Here is a 15,248-nt window from a genome sequence, read left to right on the forward strand (position 1 = left end):
GAACAGCAATTATTTGCTTGAGATGACAATGATTAAGTACATTCTACATAGTCAAGCTACTATTCTGACTGAAGAGAAAGGAGGGATCTGGGCCCTTACCCATTCATCTTTTTTCTTCCTTTTCAATGAGAAATTTCATTTTCCATTAATCTGCCCATTTCAACCATATAATAAAAGCTGAAAACTCTATTAGTCTTGCCACAAAAATATTACCTGTAGGAACTGAGCCAGTCTCTTGCACTGCGGGTTGAGATAAGATTTGTCTTAATTTATCCTGGTGAGAAAGCAGAGCTCGACCTGCTTTTAGTATGTACAATTTTAACTGTTGGCATCTTAGCAGATCCAAATCTATTTGCCCTGTTCAAGACATAGTATAGGTATATAAGTACAACAAACAGCATCCACTTATAGTTTACCATCAGATACTCAATACATTTTAGTACATAGTCAAAGGGCTTTAAAGAAAGCCCGAAAACAGAAAGATGAAAAAGACAAGCACAAACGGTACTTTTATTGTTTCCACCTTTTGAGCCAGAGCATACACTTCATACTTTCATCAGAACAATGTATTTTTTCTTTCATTTGCACTGTCCAACATAACCTAACCGAAGACTTCATTAACTGAAAAATTAACTACAATGTTCTAATGAAAGCTAAGGAAGCATCATTGTTCAAATCAGCTCATCTTATGAATAACTGTTTAATGGCAGAATCATTTTAGAATAAACAGCACAATTTGAGCTAGGTGAGTCCAATAGCACCTTAGATACCAACAAAAATTTTGGAGCACAAGATGTTGAGAGTCAAGGCTCTCTTTGTCAGATACTGATGAATCTGATTTGAATCCAGCTCTTCTATTGCAGACCAAGAGAGGCACCCTCTGAAACTGAGTACAATTTGAGAAAGACGTACCTGAAAGACCTTGACTGGGAGATTTCATCCCATGTTTTTCGACTTTACTTCCAGCCAAGTTTACCAGCTGAGCCCAGACAGAAAGCATGGGTTCAGTGAATGGCAAGTTATTCACATTAAAAGGAATCACAGGAAGCTAGAAAGAAAATAACATTTATTTACATTTTGGTTTCTTTTGCTTAGGAAGTGAATTGTTTTTCTTTCTTCGCTTTCACAACCAGGAAACCACCTCTTCCATTTCCAGAAATTTACAAAAGCATAAGCATCAAGTTGAAAAGAGGCACAGACAGCAGGTGGAAGCAAACACTGAAGATGAGATTCTTCTCTCCAGTTACGATTAATGGGTTTAATTTGTAGAAGATTGGCATTGTAAGAAAAAAAATCAGGGCTCACACATACTTTTACATCAAGCAGGGGAAAATTTCTTTAATACACAAAATGCACTCTTACTGGTTTAAGCTGACTGAGGGGGCAGATTCTACATGTTCGCATGTCATAAAACTGCACTGTGATTTTCCCCTTTGGGGTGATTCTTGTCACGGTGCCTTCTCCAAATTCATCGTGAACTACTTGGCCACCTAACCGCAAGCGACTGTCTATTCCACCAATCACTGCCAGGACAGCCATTAGACCTCCCACTTCTGGATTCTCAGAGTCTGGAAAGAAGTCTTCCAAAACAGCCTAGTAGTAAGAAAGGAGAACAGTACAGTTAACTGTAGTCTGGAATTTCCATTGTCATATACATGAGCACAATTTTTCTTTATACAATTTGATAAGCAATGAGCAAATTTTATGTTAAATCCAATTTAACATTAAAGAAAGCAGCACAATTATTTTACAGAAAGGATCCATAATACGTTAAATAAAAGCAAAATTTAGTTAAGTTATTTTGTTTTAAAAAATTAGATTATTTTGAAAATGCGGGAACTACCCCTTCTGACTGTTTTCCTGCAAAGATGTAGGTGATGGAGGTTAGCTGAGAGTTGATGTACTTGTTTATGAGGCCATTCCATTGGCTCAGTGAATGCAATGTCCTCAGCAGTGCCACTATCTCTTCAGCCAGGGTACTGCTGTGGGTTGCAGTAAGAGAGGCCTGAGGCCTGGCTTTCCTCCTCCTCAGAGTAGATTCTGACAAAAAGAAAGAAAACAAGAATGAAAAGCTTGAACATTAACAATACTGAAGAGAAAGAATAAAATTATCTTTTACCTCTGAGCAGAGGGATATCTGAAGAGCAAGTAGTAAGAAGGCTTCCCAGGAAACCGAACAATTTTTCCACAAGAAATTTCATATCCCTCGATCTTTCAGTTTTATCCCAGGAGGGAAGTACTGCTTGTAGAAGGTGCACTGCAAGGATCTAAAGGAGGAGAGGAGGAACAGAGACACACTCTGGGAAAATGCCAATCAGCTAAGAATAAAGACACTGTATTACATAGTAGATTAAATAAGTTTACTAAAATGGCCTGTAATGGTCCTCTTAAAAAAAACTAAGCCCCTGTTCCTCACAAGGTATCAAGATAATTTTGAGGAAGGAAAGGGGGTTGTGTAAGTTGTGAGGTTTAATTGTAGCATTTTACAGCTCATATCTGGAAGAGCCAGAGTGCTGTATGCACACAAGTTTGGTTTGGTAGAAGCAGCATAATGGCAAGGATCTAAAAAACCACTTTACCAGTGGAATTTTTGACTTTTTATCTTTCAATGGCAGACTTGCCATGTTCTGCCAAAACTGATTTCCAAACTTTCCTGAGTTTCAGGAGACATTTGCCACAACAACACCGAGGATGCTACTGAGGCAACGTCAAGCCACCTTTGGGCATGCAGAACCAGTAATGTGGTTTTTTCAGCTCAGGTCAATGCCACCAAAATATGGCCCAATAAGCCATATTTCTCAACTTCCAATTTTTAATATTTGGGTTAAATGCAGCACCATCAAAGTCATCCTGCTTCTTAAGAGGTCTGACTGTGAATCAAACTGAAGATGGGCCTTGAATGCTTTTGTCAGTCCACTGGCCGGCATCAGTTTATCAGTTGATGCTGTTCTGATTTTTTCTTTTATTGTTTGTATTTGATTTTTTTCACTCTTTATTTTAAGTTTATTTTATAAAACAAAAACAACAAAATAAAAATATGACAGTAGGTTAAACATTGTACAGTCGAGATATGTTTCAATACTCGGTTCCAATATATGTTCCAATATTATCCATCAGTATCTTACAGTATCTTAAAACCTGTTTTGGATAACTGTTTTTTTCCTAACTGAAAAGTGACAGTAATTATTTTAAATTAGCACGCAAGAACTGGGGCTTTAAAAATATGATGCAGTTCAGCTATAACTTAAAGCTTCAATGGGTACCTCTAGCAAAGTAATGCACTACCTGTCGCTGTAGAGACGCTGCAGTGAATGATTCGTGTCCTTCGACAATTTTCATTAGTAGAGTTATCCACTGTGATGTACTAAGAGTGCTGCACATCTGAGGCATGAGTGCTATACTTCGGATGAATCCCAAGGTACACCAGATCCTGTGCTGTTCTTTATTAACCAAAGTATTCGGCAAGGAGGCTAGAAATAAATAAATAAATAACTACAACAATAACACCAATAACAATAATAACAATAATAAAGAAATTACTTTTTAAATGCTCTGGCCAGCATTATCAAATTTGTACATTAAGAACATTTTTAAATAAAATAATGCTTAAGAAAACTAGTCCCAATAAAATGATCCTTAATCATTGCGTTGCTTGCTGTATTCCTCTACAGAATTAGATACTATACTTTATAGTATCATCTCTTTAGCCAACCATAACAATAAACTATAAAGTCTTTAAGGGGAAAAGTTTATGAAAGTGAAGTAGCGGAGAACCCGTTACATGAACACTTGTTTGCTCCATTAAAGGGACACTCAGTTCAATGCTCCCAAAATATATAATGGCAGCCACAAAATGACATCGATCATTTAAATTTCAAAAAGCCAGAAAGTGCCTTATTGATATTACAATAAGGCATTAGATCCAGGTGGCAAAAGTACTTACTTGATTTATCGATAGTTCCGCTCTCTACCAGCATGCGGAGAAGCCCACACAGAGTTCTGGTAGCTTCGTTCTGCATGACTTCAGCATGGACTCCAGCAGAAAGGCAGAGAGTCTGCAGCAGATTCACTGTGCTTGTCAGCATCATGGAAGTAGGGTGGAGATTTCTCTCAACTTGTTCTCCTTCTGATGCAAAAGTCAAAATGAATGACAGCAGGAATGTTAAGTACGTTGCTGATTAACTCACTTTGTAAATTATTTTTACAGTCATACTAATATATCTTTTACGGTTGTAGCCAATTTTACATCTGGAATGAAGACATCCCAGAATTTCTTCAATACTGAATGAGCCAGTCAACTAAAAAGTGGGAATACCCAATTTTATTTTGTTTAATTTCAGGTGAACTTTCCACAGCTTCAGAATAGTACAGTGAAGGACAGCGTTATGCCACAAACCATTCATGTGCCCATACCAGTAGTGGTGTTGACTAAAGGAAAGCAGTTTCAGAGGGTAGCTGTTTCGGTCTGCAGTAGAAAAGCTAGATTTGAGTCCAGTAGCACCTTAGAGGCCAACAAGATTTTCAGCCAATAAGCTTTCGAGAGTCATTGTTCCCTTTGTCAGACAAAAGGAGCTTTGACTCTCAAAAGGTTACACCCCCCAAAATTTGGGATCTCTAATCTAAAGGAACACAAACTATTATAATGTTCTTGCAATTTTAAGGGGGAAAATATCTGAGCTTCACTCAAGCATTTACCTACTAAGTAAAAATGAAGAAATCAAATGCCTATGAAAATGTGACAATCTGAAACTCACTTTGAAATGAGATGTTTAACCAACAGGACATTATTGCTAGACTAAGAGTTACTGGATAAAAGTGATTACAACAGACGAGAAGACAGAAATAAAGGTAACAACATTTGGCCTCTGAGGGTGATGCAGCACATAGACCTATTTCCCTCATTAACAGTAAGATTTCAGAAATACATGGATTTATCTATCATGATTGAAAATGCTGAGGTTGCCAGCCTTTCTGTATCTTTTGCTTCTTAAGATTCATTTTAAAAGTACAAAGATCTATTCCAGGAATAACTATAGTTTAAAAAATTTAATATAGCAAAAAGTTTCCTTACCTGCAGGGAACTGGGGTTGCCAGCTAAGCCAATATGCCGGTTAACCAAGTTTTACAACCCAGCAGTGCTGAGTAAGCAGCAGCCACGGCTGGACCAAGTGGGACACTCTGCCTGCTCTTCTGCAGTTCACCCTCCCATGACAGAAGGTGGAGAAAGAGCAGGCCAGGCATCCCTGCTGGCTTCCCGCCATGGGGACCCACTCAGAAGCAGTGCGAGCAGGTGGGGTCTATGGCCAAAGTCTGCTCCTTGCTCCTCCTCCTCCATCTGCTTTCGTGCAACAGCAAGCAGTGGAGCAGCAAGGTCCCTTTTTGGCTATGGTGTGCTATGGCCAAGTTGGTGGTGCCCATGGCTGACAAGCACTCTCTGCCTCTCCTCTACAGGATCTCCCCCAACAGCAAGTGGAGGAGGAACAAGGAGCATTTCTCAGCCAGCTCCCATCAATGTGCGCCACTCCCTCGGCAGCAGAACAAGCCTAAGAGCTTTGGTTCTTGGAATTCCAAGACCACGGTTACACAGCCCGGATAACCTACAAGAACCAATGAACTCTGACCGTGAAAGCCTTCGACAATAAGCCTAAGAGCATTCACTGCCTTCTCTCAAAGGAGAGCAAGTGGAGTAGGAACAGGCCAACTCTTAATCATGGGTGTCAATTACTCAGCAGCAGTGCAAGCTGGCAATGCTCATGGCTAGGATCTACAGCCCACTCTTCTCTCATCTGCTCTCAAGCAAGAGAAGGCAGCAGTCAGGAGTGCTGCTTAACTGCATGCTGGATAACACAGCTGTTGTCATCCCATACATTTTCCACTTAATAATTTGGGCTTATTACTTTTTTGGTGGGGGAGAGAACAATGTACAATTTGATCAGCCACAGGCAAAGACTTTCCCCACGTTCAACATGGAACTGGCTTACCAGAATCATCCTCTGTGTCCGAGTCTTCTGTTGCAGGCTGAGAAGCAGGTGGTGGTTCAGCCAGCTTGAGGTCATACTTCCCCTCTTTTCCCATTCGGTAGGAATTGGTGCTACCAGTGTCCCACTGCACTCTTATCCAGCCATCTTCGCCCAATTCTCCAATCACACGACCCAAGCCGGGAGGTGGTCCGTCCTGAAGAGCACATCAAGTCAATAATCAAAAGAAGTAAAGCAATGACTTAGGGCAGGGGTCAGCAAACCGCGGCTTGCGAGCCGCATGCGGCTTTTTGGCCCATTGAGTGCGGCTCTCCAAACTTGGTTCGGAGCCCAAGCTCTCGTGCCCGCTCGCGCCAGCAGCTGGGCTGCGGAGCCGGCACGCCTGAGAGAGAGAGAGAGAGCAGGAAAGCGAGCGCGAGACAGCAGGCGAGCGGGCGCGCTGTCTCTCCCCCCACACACTGTGGAGAATGGCCGGGTCCCCCTTTCCCTTGCCCTCAATGGTTGGGAGGCTAAAGCCTCCCCTCCCCTCTAGCCGCGCGATCGCTGGGTGGGCGGCTCGGCGGTTCCTGGCCTGCCCCACCCGCCTATAAGCTGTTAAGCGGGGCGGGCTTCCTTTGGTAGACCTCCAGGTCTACCCACTGGCTTTCTTGGAGGTACACCTGGACTCCGAGGAGGGGAAAAAGTCCCCCTTCAGAGGCCAGGTCTACCAATTGGCTTCTATGGGCCTCCAGAGGCCAGGTCTACTGCCAAGAAAGCCAATGGGTAGACCTGGCCTCCCAATGGGACTCAGCCGGAGGCCAGGTCTACCAATAGGCTTTTATGGCGGTAGACCAGGCCTCCAGACGAGGACTCCGAACGGTGAGGGGGAAATGGCAGGGACTTACAATTTAATTTTTATCAATAAATAAGATCACTATTAAGTATGATATCAAGTTTTATTCAGTGTACCTATAGTTTAATTAAGACTTAAAACTTTAATTAAAGTTTATTAAGTTAATAAACAGTGTACCTACCTATATAGTTTAAGTTTAAGAAATTTGGCTCTCAAAAGAAATCTCAATTGTTGTACTGTTGATATCTGGCTCTTTTGACTAATGAGTTTGCCGACCCCTGACTTAGGGGCTTCGTTATTACATCATAACACTCTCAATGGGTGGAGGCCAATAACTGTTATTGAGGGTATGCCAAATAAAACAAAAAAGGCTTCACCTACTGGTGGAAGGCACTGATAGAGGGAAACAGACTAATCTCTCTGGTGAGGGAGTTCCAAAGTTTTGGTGCCACAACCGAGAAAGCCCTTTCTCGGGTCACCATCCATCTAGCTGCAGATGGCAGACACACCCCAAGCAGGGCCAAAGCACATGTATGACAGAGGAGGTTATTTTGAATAATACGATGGTCAGAAATATTTGGCACTCAAAGGGATTTTTGAAATACAACACAAAAATTGTTTTATTTACCTCTTTCTGTGGGAATTTAAAGATGAGGTTAGCAATTCTTCACAACAGGAAACGTAGATTGTAACAGAATAACAGAACATTAAAACACTTCCCCAGTTTCTCTCTTAAACTGGCCTGGGATCACTCATTTCACCAGAGCTATCTCCCATTAAACTCTGAGGAATCACTCGATAAATCTTAGAGGTATTTTCCTTATATAACTGGTTATGGATCCTGTCCTGATTGTGTGTTCCTTTTGACTCCTGAGGAGAAACCCTAAACCAGACAGCTTACAGCTTGCACAGCTGTTTCCAAGCTCTATCTGTTCACTTCTCTCCCAATCAGCTTTCAGTTCTTAACCGTAAGAGTTCCACTTTCAGAATTCTATTCAAACTCCCTGTCAATCAGGGGGGATTCTATGACCGGAACAACTCTTTGGAGAGCAGCTGTCCATCACAACATGACCTAGCAACTTTGCTGAAGCTAAGCAGGTCTGAGTCTGGTCAATGCCTGGATGGAAGACTGTCTAGGGAACCCAACATACTTTGCCTTGAGTTCCAAGGATGAAAAACAAAACAGGGAGTACCTGATCACCCCACTTCCAATCTACGCCTCTCATTACTCTGGTGCCAATCTTCATCATGGCTGCCAGTTCCGGCCCCGATACAGGGAGCTGAACTGGAGTGATCTCCTTCCTTGACTCTTCTAGGACTGTAGCAGAAGCACCACGGGACGAAGCAAGCATGTCGTCTTCAATGTTGTCTGAACTAGGCCCTGATTCAATAAAAGATATACTGAAATGCTGATGCCGATAACAGATAAGCTAGTACAATATTGTAAAATATGTACAACATATATACAACACTGAAAAAATGAAGAATTTACATACACTAGAATTAACAAAGTAGGTTATCCTTTAAAAAAGCATTGTCAGGGAACAGGGACCCTCAAACAGAAAGCAACCATATAATGAAGCAACACTGGTTATTTTATTTCATTCATTTTATACCCCACCCTTCCTCCGACATGTCAGACTGCAACAAGAGGGATATCACACAAGAGCCCCCCTCTTCCCACTTCTGTCAATGAAATGTCCATAAGAACCACCTGCTTCAACTGGTTTTAGTTTTGCAAGCATTTAGATTAGTATTTCTGTAAAATCTCTACAAGGATATGTATATGCTTGTTTTGTTCAAAAAAATAAAACTGTCAGAAGAAGCATGTACAAAGCATTCTGAAGTCTTCAACCAACCAGTGAAATGAAAGACAAGATAAACTTGCAAGAGCAGCAACCTTACCTATCAGCCGCAATGTGGTTTGTGTCAATGCCAACATGCCAGAGTTGAGAAGAAGGTTCAAGGTGTTTGCGCCATGCTGTAAGGTTAACATGTTGAACATGACCAGTAAGAAACGTGCTTGAGGAATGGTCCCAAGACTTGGTCCTGCAGGATTCTCATTGGTAATGGTCTGCAGAGGAACAGGCTGGATCCCTGGGGATGGTGGGAAGAGAATAGCTTTTAACAAATATAATCAAGCGGCTGTCTATCAGCTCAAGCCTTCTAGAACATAAGAAAGGCCCTACTGGATCAGACCAAGGCCCATCAAGTCCAGCAGTCTGTTCACACAGTGGCCAACCAGGTGCCTCTAGGAAGCCACAAACAAGATGACTGCAGCAGCACCATCCTGCCTGCGTTCCACAGCACCCAAGATAGTAGGCATGCTCCTCTGATACTAGAGAAAATAGGCATGCAGCATGACTAGTATCCATTTTAACTAATAGCCATGAATATCCCTTTCCTCCATGAATATGTCCACTCCCCTCTTAAAGCCTTCCAAGTTGGCAGCCATCACCACATCCCGGGGCAGGGAGTTTCACAATTTAACTATGTGTTGTGTGAAAAAAGACTTTATTTTATCTGTTTTGAATCTGTCACCCTCCAGCTTCAACAGATGACCTTGCGTTCTAGTATTATGGAAGAGGGAGAAAAACTTCTCCCTGTCCACTCTCTCCAAACCATGCATAATTTTATAGACCTCTATCATGTCACCCCTTAGCTGCCTTCTTTCCAAGCTAAACAGCCCTAAGCATCTAAATATTACACACTTATCTCCTGCCTATTTAGATGACCAATGTTTACTTGTCAGTTGGTACTTTTTCCTACTGCTTTCAGATGTTTCCCATGTAATCGCTAGGGAAGAAACAGATTCACCTAAAAGCACTTCAACTAAATTAAGCTTGCTGGGTTTTTTTTTTTTTAAAGATATTTATCTTGACTTATGGTCAGTAACCAACCATGATAGCAAGCCAAATCTTATCCACAACCCAACTGATTATTAGTCAAAGCCACTGACACCACTCAGGATATGCACATCAGAATGACAATTCCTTCTACCTCTCTATGCCTCACTTCATCCACCTCATAAGTAGTGAAAAACTCAGAAACAATATGGAAGAGCACAGGCAAATCCACACATATCAGCTCTCTTATAGAATCGGCTGGATATGAGCTTGCAAAGTACCAAACACCAGATACCCTATAAGCTAAATTTGGTGATCACAGCCAAAGATGTGCAAATATAAAAGTACTTCTGCAACGTAATGGAATTCCAATAGATTGCACCTCACTAACACACAGCAGAGTCAACAGTAAAGATACTCACCTAATTCTTTAAACCTGCTGTTAGCATCAATCAGTATGTTCCGAACATTCTGAATAGCCCATGAATACAACTTTCCAAAGGTAACTTCCAGCAGCATACGATTGAAGGGTGGAATTAAATCAACATCCTTTAAGCAATCTGTTAGAGGTTCCCTTTTGTCAATTAAAAAAGACATATCAGAGTTTTAAAAATAACAGTCCAGTAACAGATTCCAAATCAAAGGATTCTGCTTCTCAATCTCCCCACCCCACCCACCCTCATTATAATAGTGCAAATTTGGTGCAGTCCCTAAAATTAATAAGATGCTCCTGCAGCACATAAAATGCTATGCTAGGACCTTAGTTTCCCCTTCCTTGCTTTGCACTCCTACATCATACAGGAGCTTTGCCCCAGTTGCTAGAGCAGAAGACCACATCCCCTTGTGTTAACTGTGAAACCTCTGCATTTGACCTTGTGCTTTGCCAGCACTGCACAGCAAAAGCAAACAACACACACCAGGGTTGAAGAAGAGGAAGGGGGAAGTTACCCTATGTTGCTTCCTTCTGGAATAAGCCGCTGCCATCCACAGAACATAGCATATTGCACAGAAGGCAGTAAAAAGCTTTTGGTTGCCAACTTCAGGATTGTATCTATCCCCTCTAAACGAACTTCTGCTCTTTCTAGCTGCAAGATAACAGAGATTAAAATGGTGATATCTATGTCAGTGCCATGAAAAGTAAAGCTCCCCCCCCTTGACACCAGACATGCTTTACCTGCTTCAGTAAACACTTCCTCATTTTTTCTACATCCACAGGCTCCTCTTTCAAAGCAAATTCCACAATGGTGTTGAGAAGAGCAGACTGGGGATATAAGCCTTGAACATTTTGTTTCAGCCATTTGTATTTGTGAACACCTGTGACTGTAGTGATCAGTGGTTGCCACTTATCCTAGGAAATAAGAAGAATATTTATATTCAGACTCAAATTAATCATCTAACCTATCAGACTGAATATAGTGTTTGCCCCATATTGGTACTTTTACATATAAACCTTTAGTACCTTAAGGTCCAAGGCCTAAGAAGGGCTGCATAGAATTCACCTTCTACGAGCTCCAACACTATCTTTTTATTGATTTAATCAGAATTTAGTGGCCAGCATGTACTATGATTATTTTTAGCTGCAGACAGGGAAAGGTCAAAATTCACATTTAAAAGCTACCTTTACAGCACCTAAAAGTAAAGCCATCCAGGATCAGTTCATACCGATATCCTGAGATCTTCCTCACATGATGAAAGAATAAGTTGTGCATGCAGGCCACTCATAAATACAAAATACACACTAATTTGTGACAAGGGTTTCCCATAAGTATTCTCACATACATGATTCCCCCACTCCCTTATGTAGAAGATCAGGGGAAGCCAGGTGAACACACACACTGTCCCTCAGATACGGCATATCCAACCCACTCCTAAGAGGAATACCAAAACGATCATAATATGAACTGTTCGATATTCACCTGTCACACATAAATGTTTTAGATGAGCAGGGACTGCTGTGAAGTGTATGTACATTCAGCACCAAGATACATTACCTTAGGTGATTTTACTGGTAAGGGTCTTTTATCAATGGTCACAGGGCTGTGGGGTATGACACAGGGCTCCTCCAAATCACTTTCCTCATTACCAATTTTCGATTCTTCCACATCGGAAGATTCAGACTTTTTGGGAACTAGCAGAGGGAGAAAAATAGTGCATCGCTGAATATGCCAGTAATTCTGACACAGTGTTTCAATGAGCTGCAGGCTTCTTGCTTGAGAACGAAGCAAGTATCCACTGCATCCTACCACAACGCTATTGTAAGAAAATATGGTATGTGCTTTAAAACATCTTTATACCTCTCTTTTTTCTTCTCTCTCTAATTATCTTCTGAACTACTCTTCGCCATCGAGGTAAAGAACTTAGACTTTTAAGCTTAGACATAATGGACAGGTCGTTGCATACTGCTGGACGCAATTCATTGAAGAGAAATCTCAAGCGTTCAATCACAGGAGCGCAGACTTCTTTATAAGACCTTCCTTGTTCTTGGTGAGTCTTAAAGTAATAGAGCAAACAAGTCACAAGTCATTCATGAAACAATCAAGATCAGAGAAAGGGAGAGGATTGAAATGGCTAACACTGCTGAAGAAACAAGGTACATTTTTGATACTTACCTTGATCAGTGAACATTTTGCTTGGTAAACAACACGACATACATCTGCTACAGATTTTGGAAGTGTTCGGTGTTTAACTTGGTCAACTCCCAGCACAGCAGAATGAACAAGAGACAGCGCTATATGACCTTTAGGAAGGGGAAACAGAGATCAGTACAGTGTCATAGGAAATATTAATACTATTAAGCTAAGAATTGAAAAATAATTTTGTGCCACAGATACCTAAATCCTCATGCTTCAGCAAGCAACACAACAACAAACGGCCTACTTCTTCCACCGGGTGCTCTGGAGGGAATGTAATCGGCGTTGTCAAATGACACTGTTTGCAGTACCGCTCCACTTGACATAGGAAGTCCTGAACATAAATATGTACATTTAAAAGAACATCATTACAGCCTAATAATCCGTGCACTGCAGTTTTAAACAAAATTATACAAATGTAAGAAATATTTAAGAATTACAGTTACTTCAGGCTAAGTAACTGTTTAACAAGTGCGCCAGCACCAGGAATTTCAAATAAAGTTTAAACAAAAGAAAATAAATCAATAAAATAATTTTTTGGGGGGGGAATCAATATTATGCAAAGTTCTTAGCCCCTTCCTATTAAGTACCCTTCACCCTTCTAGACCAGCTAATCTAAATTTCCTTGTCTTTCCACTAACTTCCTTACTCACCTTTTGGAGTATTACCCCAGAGGTTGGTAGGTAAAATGTATTGTGAGAGGCCAAAGGCCATAACTATATAATAAAAACAACTGCCCAGGCAGTAATAAATATAATAAAAGAAAACTCAGCAGAATTAAAAACAATATTAAAATTATCAAAATCAGGGCATAACATAGATTGCAGCACCTTAAGCATCAGGCCGAGACCCAGGGGTTGGTATTTCTTGGAAGTATTCTAAAAGCACTGAATTGTGGGAAATTAACAATAATCACTTGAAAGCTTGACATATAGCCTACCTATTTTCACTCATTGTTGACCACAATATGATTGTCTGACGAATAAGGCTAACTATAGCAGAATATTATTTGAAAGTTGCCTAATTCTATATTGTAGATAAAATCACCCAACAGTGCAGAGAGGAAAAATTGTTTCAGAAGCGGCAGCCAAATGAACAGCATGCTTCAAAATCTCAAACAATGTTTTTTATGCCCTTCCAGCAGTGCATAAAAAAAAACACCAGCAGCAGATGCCATTAGCCTATTGCTTGGCATAGCCAAGGTATGAGGAGGATGAATCAAGCCTGCTGCTGCATGATCAGCAAATTGCATGGAACCAGGCCAGAACCAGCAGCGCTTCCAGAACTAAAAGGAGCAGCCAGGCAGAAAAAGAACTGACAAATGCCTGGAGGAGAAACAGAAGAGCAGAGCCCAGAGATCGACCCCTTACCTGACTCACAGCACTGCTCTCTACATTGCTCAGGTTTAGCTATCTGACTCACAGCACTGCTCTCTACATTGCTCAGGTTTAGCTATCTACACTGGCAAGCAGGAGGGCTTCCCAAAGATCAGACCACTCACTCAGCAAACTATACAGCTTCCTTAAAGAACATAGCTGATTAATTTAGGTTCTAACTAAGGGTGTGCAAAAAAAATAAATTGGTAAATTTCGGGTTTGGGTTTATTGGGCCCAATTTTTTTCAGTAAACCCAAAATAAGCCAAATACCCATACCGGTAAATATGGAAATTCGGCTTATTTGGGGGTTTCCTGAAAAAAATTCAACCCCATTGAAGGGACTCTCCTTGCACGACCCCCGAAGTTTGGTGAAGATTGGGTCTGGGGGTCCGGAAGGGGTTGCTCCCCTCCATAGAGAATCATTGCAAAGTTTGCAATTTTATTCGGTTGAAGCTGCCTCATACTGAATCGGACCCTCGGCCCATCAAAGTCAGTATTGTTCTCCAGTATTTTCCCCCAGAATTGCCTATTAGGCCTCGGCTTTCCCCCCCCCCCCCAGGTTTATTTTCGGTTCAGATTTATCGATTTGCACAAGCCTACAGTAGTTCTAACTGGAAGTCAACTTTTGTAGAGAAACTGACTATAGAACTCTTTAGTTCCCCTGTTATTGTGGGGGTAAGCAGATCCTGCCCTGACCTGGATGGCCCAGGCTAGCCTGATCTCGTCAGATCTCAGAAGCTAAGCAGGGTCAGCCCTGGTTAGTCTTTGGATGGGAGACCACCAAGGAATACCAGGGATTGCTGTGCAGAGGAAGGCACTGGCAAACCCCCTCTGTTAGTCTCTTGCCATGAAAACCCCAAAAGGGGTCGCCATAGGTCAGCTGCAACTTGAAGGCACTTTACACACACACAAGCAGATCCTATACCCCCTTTGCCCACATTAAAAAAAAGAAGCCAGGATATCCTGCAATCAATTCCACTTTGGACTCTGAAAAGCAGTCTGGGGATCATCTCCAGTGTGCTCCATCATCATCTGATGGATTCCTCTAACGCAAGGTATTTTCAGACGCCAACATTCCCACTGGCTTGATGACACCACCTTTTAGACAAGTTGCCACGGCCATAGCAAGGGAAGGGAAGAGTCCCGTCTGCCAGCCTCTGTCCTTAATATTACCTTCACAGTGTGATCCTGGATACTGTTGTCTGCTATAGCTTGCAGAAACGGTTGTGAGTGGTCGCTCAGGGTGAGTCGATGAGAATACAGCTTTGATTTATTAGGGGTGGTATTACCAGGACAACTGCAGTGGTCTTCATCCTTTTCCTCATTGTAACTGTAATGTATTTGACTAGTTTGCAAGCCTCCAGAGAAAATAGAAGACTTTAGCCATTCTACAAAAAAAAAAAAAAGTACACTGAATGGAAAATCTGGTCATACTTCTTAGCAATTCTAACCTGCTACATAGGTGACAATGCCGTTCTCAGTTTAAAAAGGCATTTGGCTACTGAAAAATGATGGGGTATCTTCAACAAAGTTGCATGGAAGACCATCACAATTTTTTTTACAGAAGTCCATCCGAGACCATTAG

At 41.5% G+C, this 15,248-nt stretch overlaps 1 protein-coding gene across 2 annotated transcripts in view; it reads right to left on the bottom strand.

The window, feature by feature from the left end:
• The window catches only part of HERC2 (HECT and RLD domain containing E3 ubiquitin protein ligase 2), a 123,472-nt gene that overhangs the window by 67,105 nt on the left and 41,119 nt on the right, over nt 1-15,248 (bottom strand). For both annotated transcript variants that reach the window (XM_056862057.1, XM_056862056.1), the window contains exons 26-43: nt 14,837-15,051; nt 12,488-12,620; nt 12,266-12,393; nt 11,951-12,146; nt 11,648-11,784; nt 10,831-11,004; nt 10,605-10,741; nt 10,079-10,230; nt 8,716-8,907; nt 8,004-8,191; nt 5,982-6,174; nt 3,944-4,126; nt 3,286-3,470; nt 2,120-2,267; nt 1,844-2,040; nt 1,363-1,593; nt 913-1,048; nt 214-357 (exon numbers count right to left, since the gene is read on the bottom strand). In XM_056862057.1, the coding sequence (XP_056718035.1) occupies nt 214-357; nt 913-1,048; nt 1,363-1,593; nt 1,844-2,040; nt 2,120-2,267; nt 3,286-3,470; nt 3,944-4,126; nt 5,982-6,174; nt 8,004-8,191; nt 8,716-8,907; nt 10,079-10,230; nt 10,605-10,741; nt 10,831-11,004; nt 11,648-11,784; nt 11,951-12,146; nt 12,266-12,393; nt 12,488-12,620; nt 14,837-15,051 (3,069 nt within the window). The remainder of the gene's footprint in view (nt 1-213; nt 358-912; nt 1,049-1,362; nt 1,594-1,843; nt 2,041-2,119; nt 2,268-3,285; nt 3,471-3,943; nt 4,127-5,981; nt 6,175-8,003; nt 8,192-8,715; nt 8,908-10,078; nt 10,231-10,604; nt 10,742-10,830; nt 11,005-11,647; nt 11,785-11,950; nt 12,147-12,265; nt 12,394-12,487; nt 12,621-14,836; nt 15,052-15,248) is intronic.

This window comes from Euleptes europaea, chromosome 16, assembly GCF_029931775.1.
Source record: "Euleptes europaea isolate rEulEur1 chromosome 16, rEulEur1.hap1, whole genome shotgun sequence".
NCBI lineage: Eukaryota > Metazoa > Chordata > Lepidosauria > Squamata > Sphaerodactylidae > Euleptes > Euleptes europaea.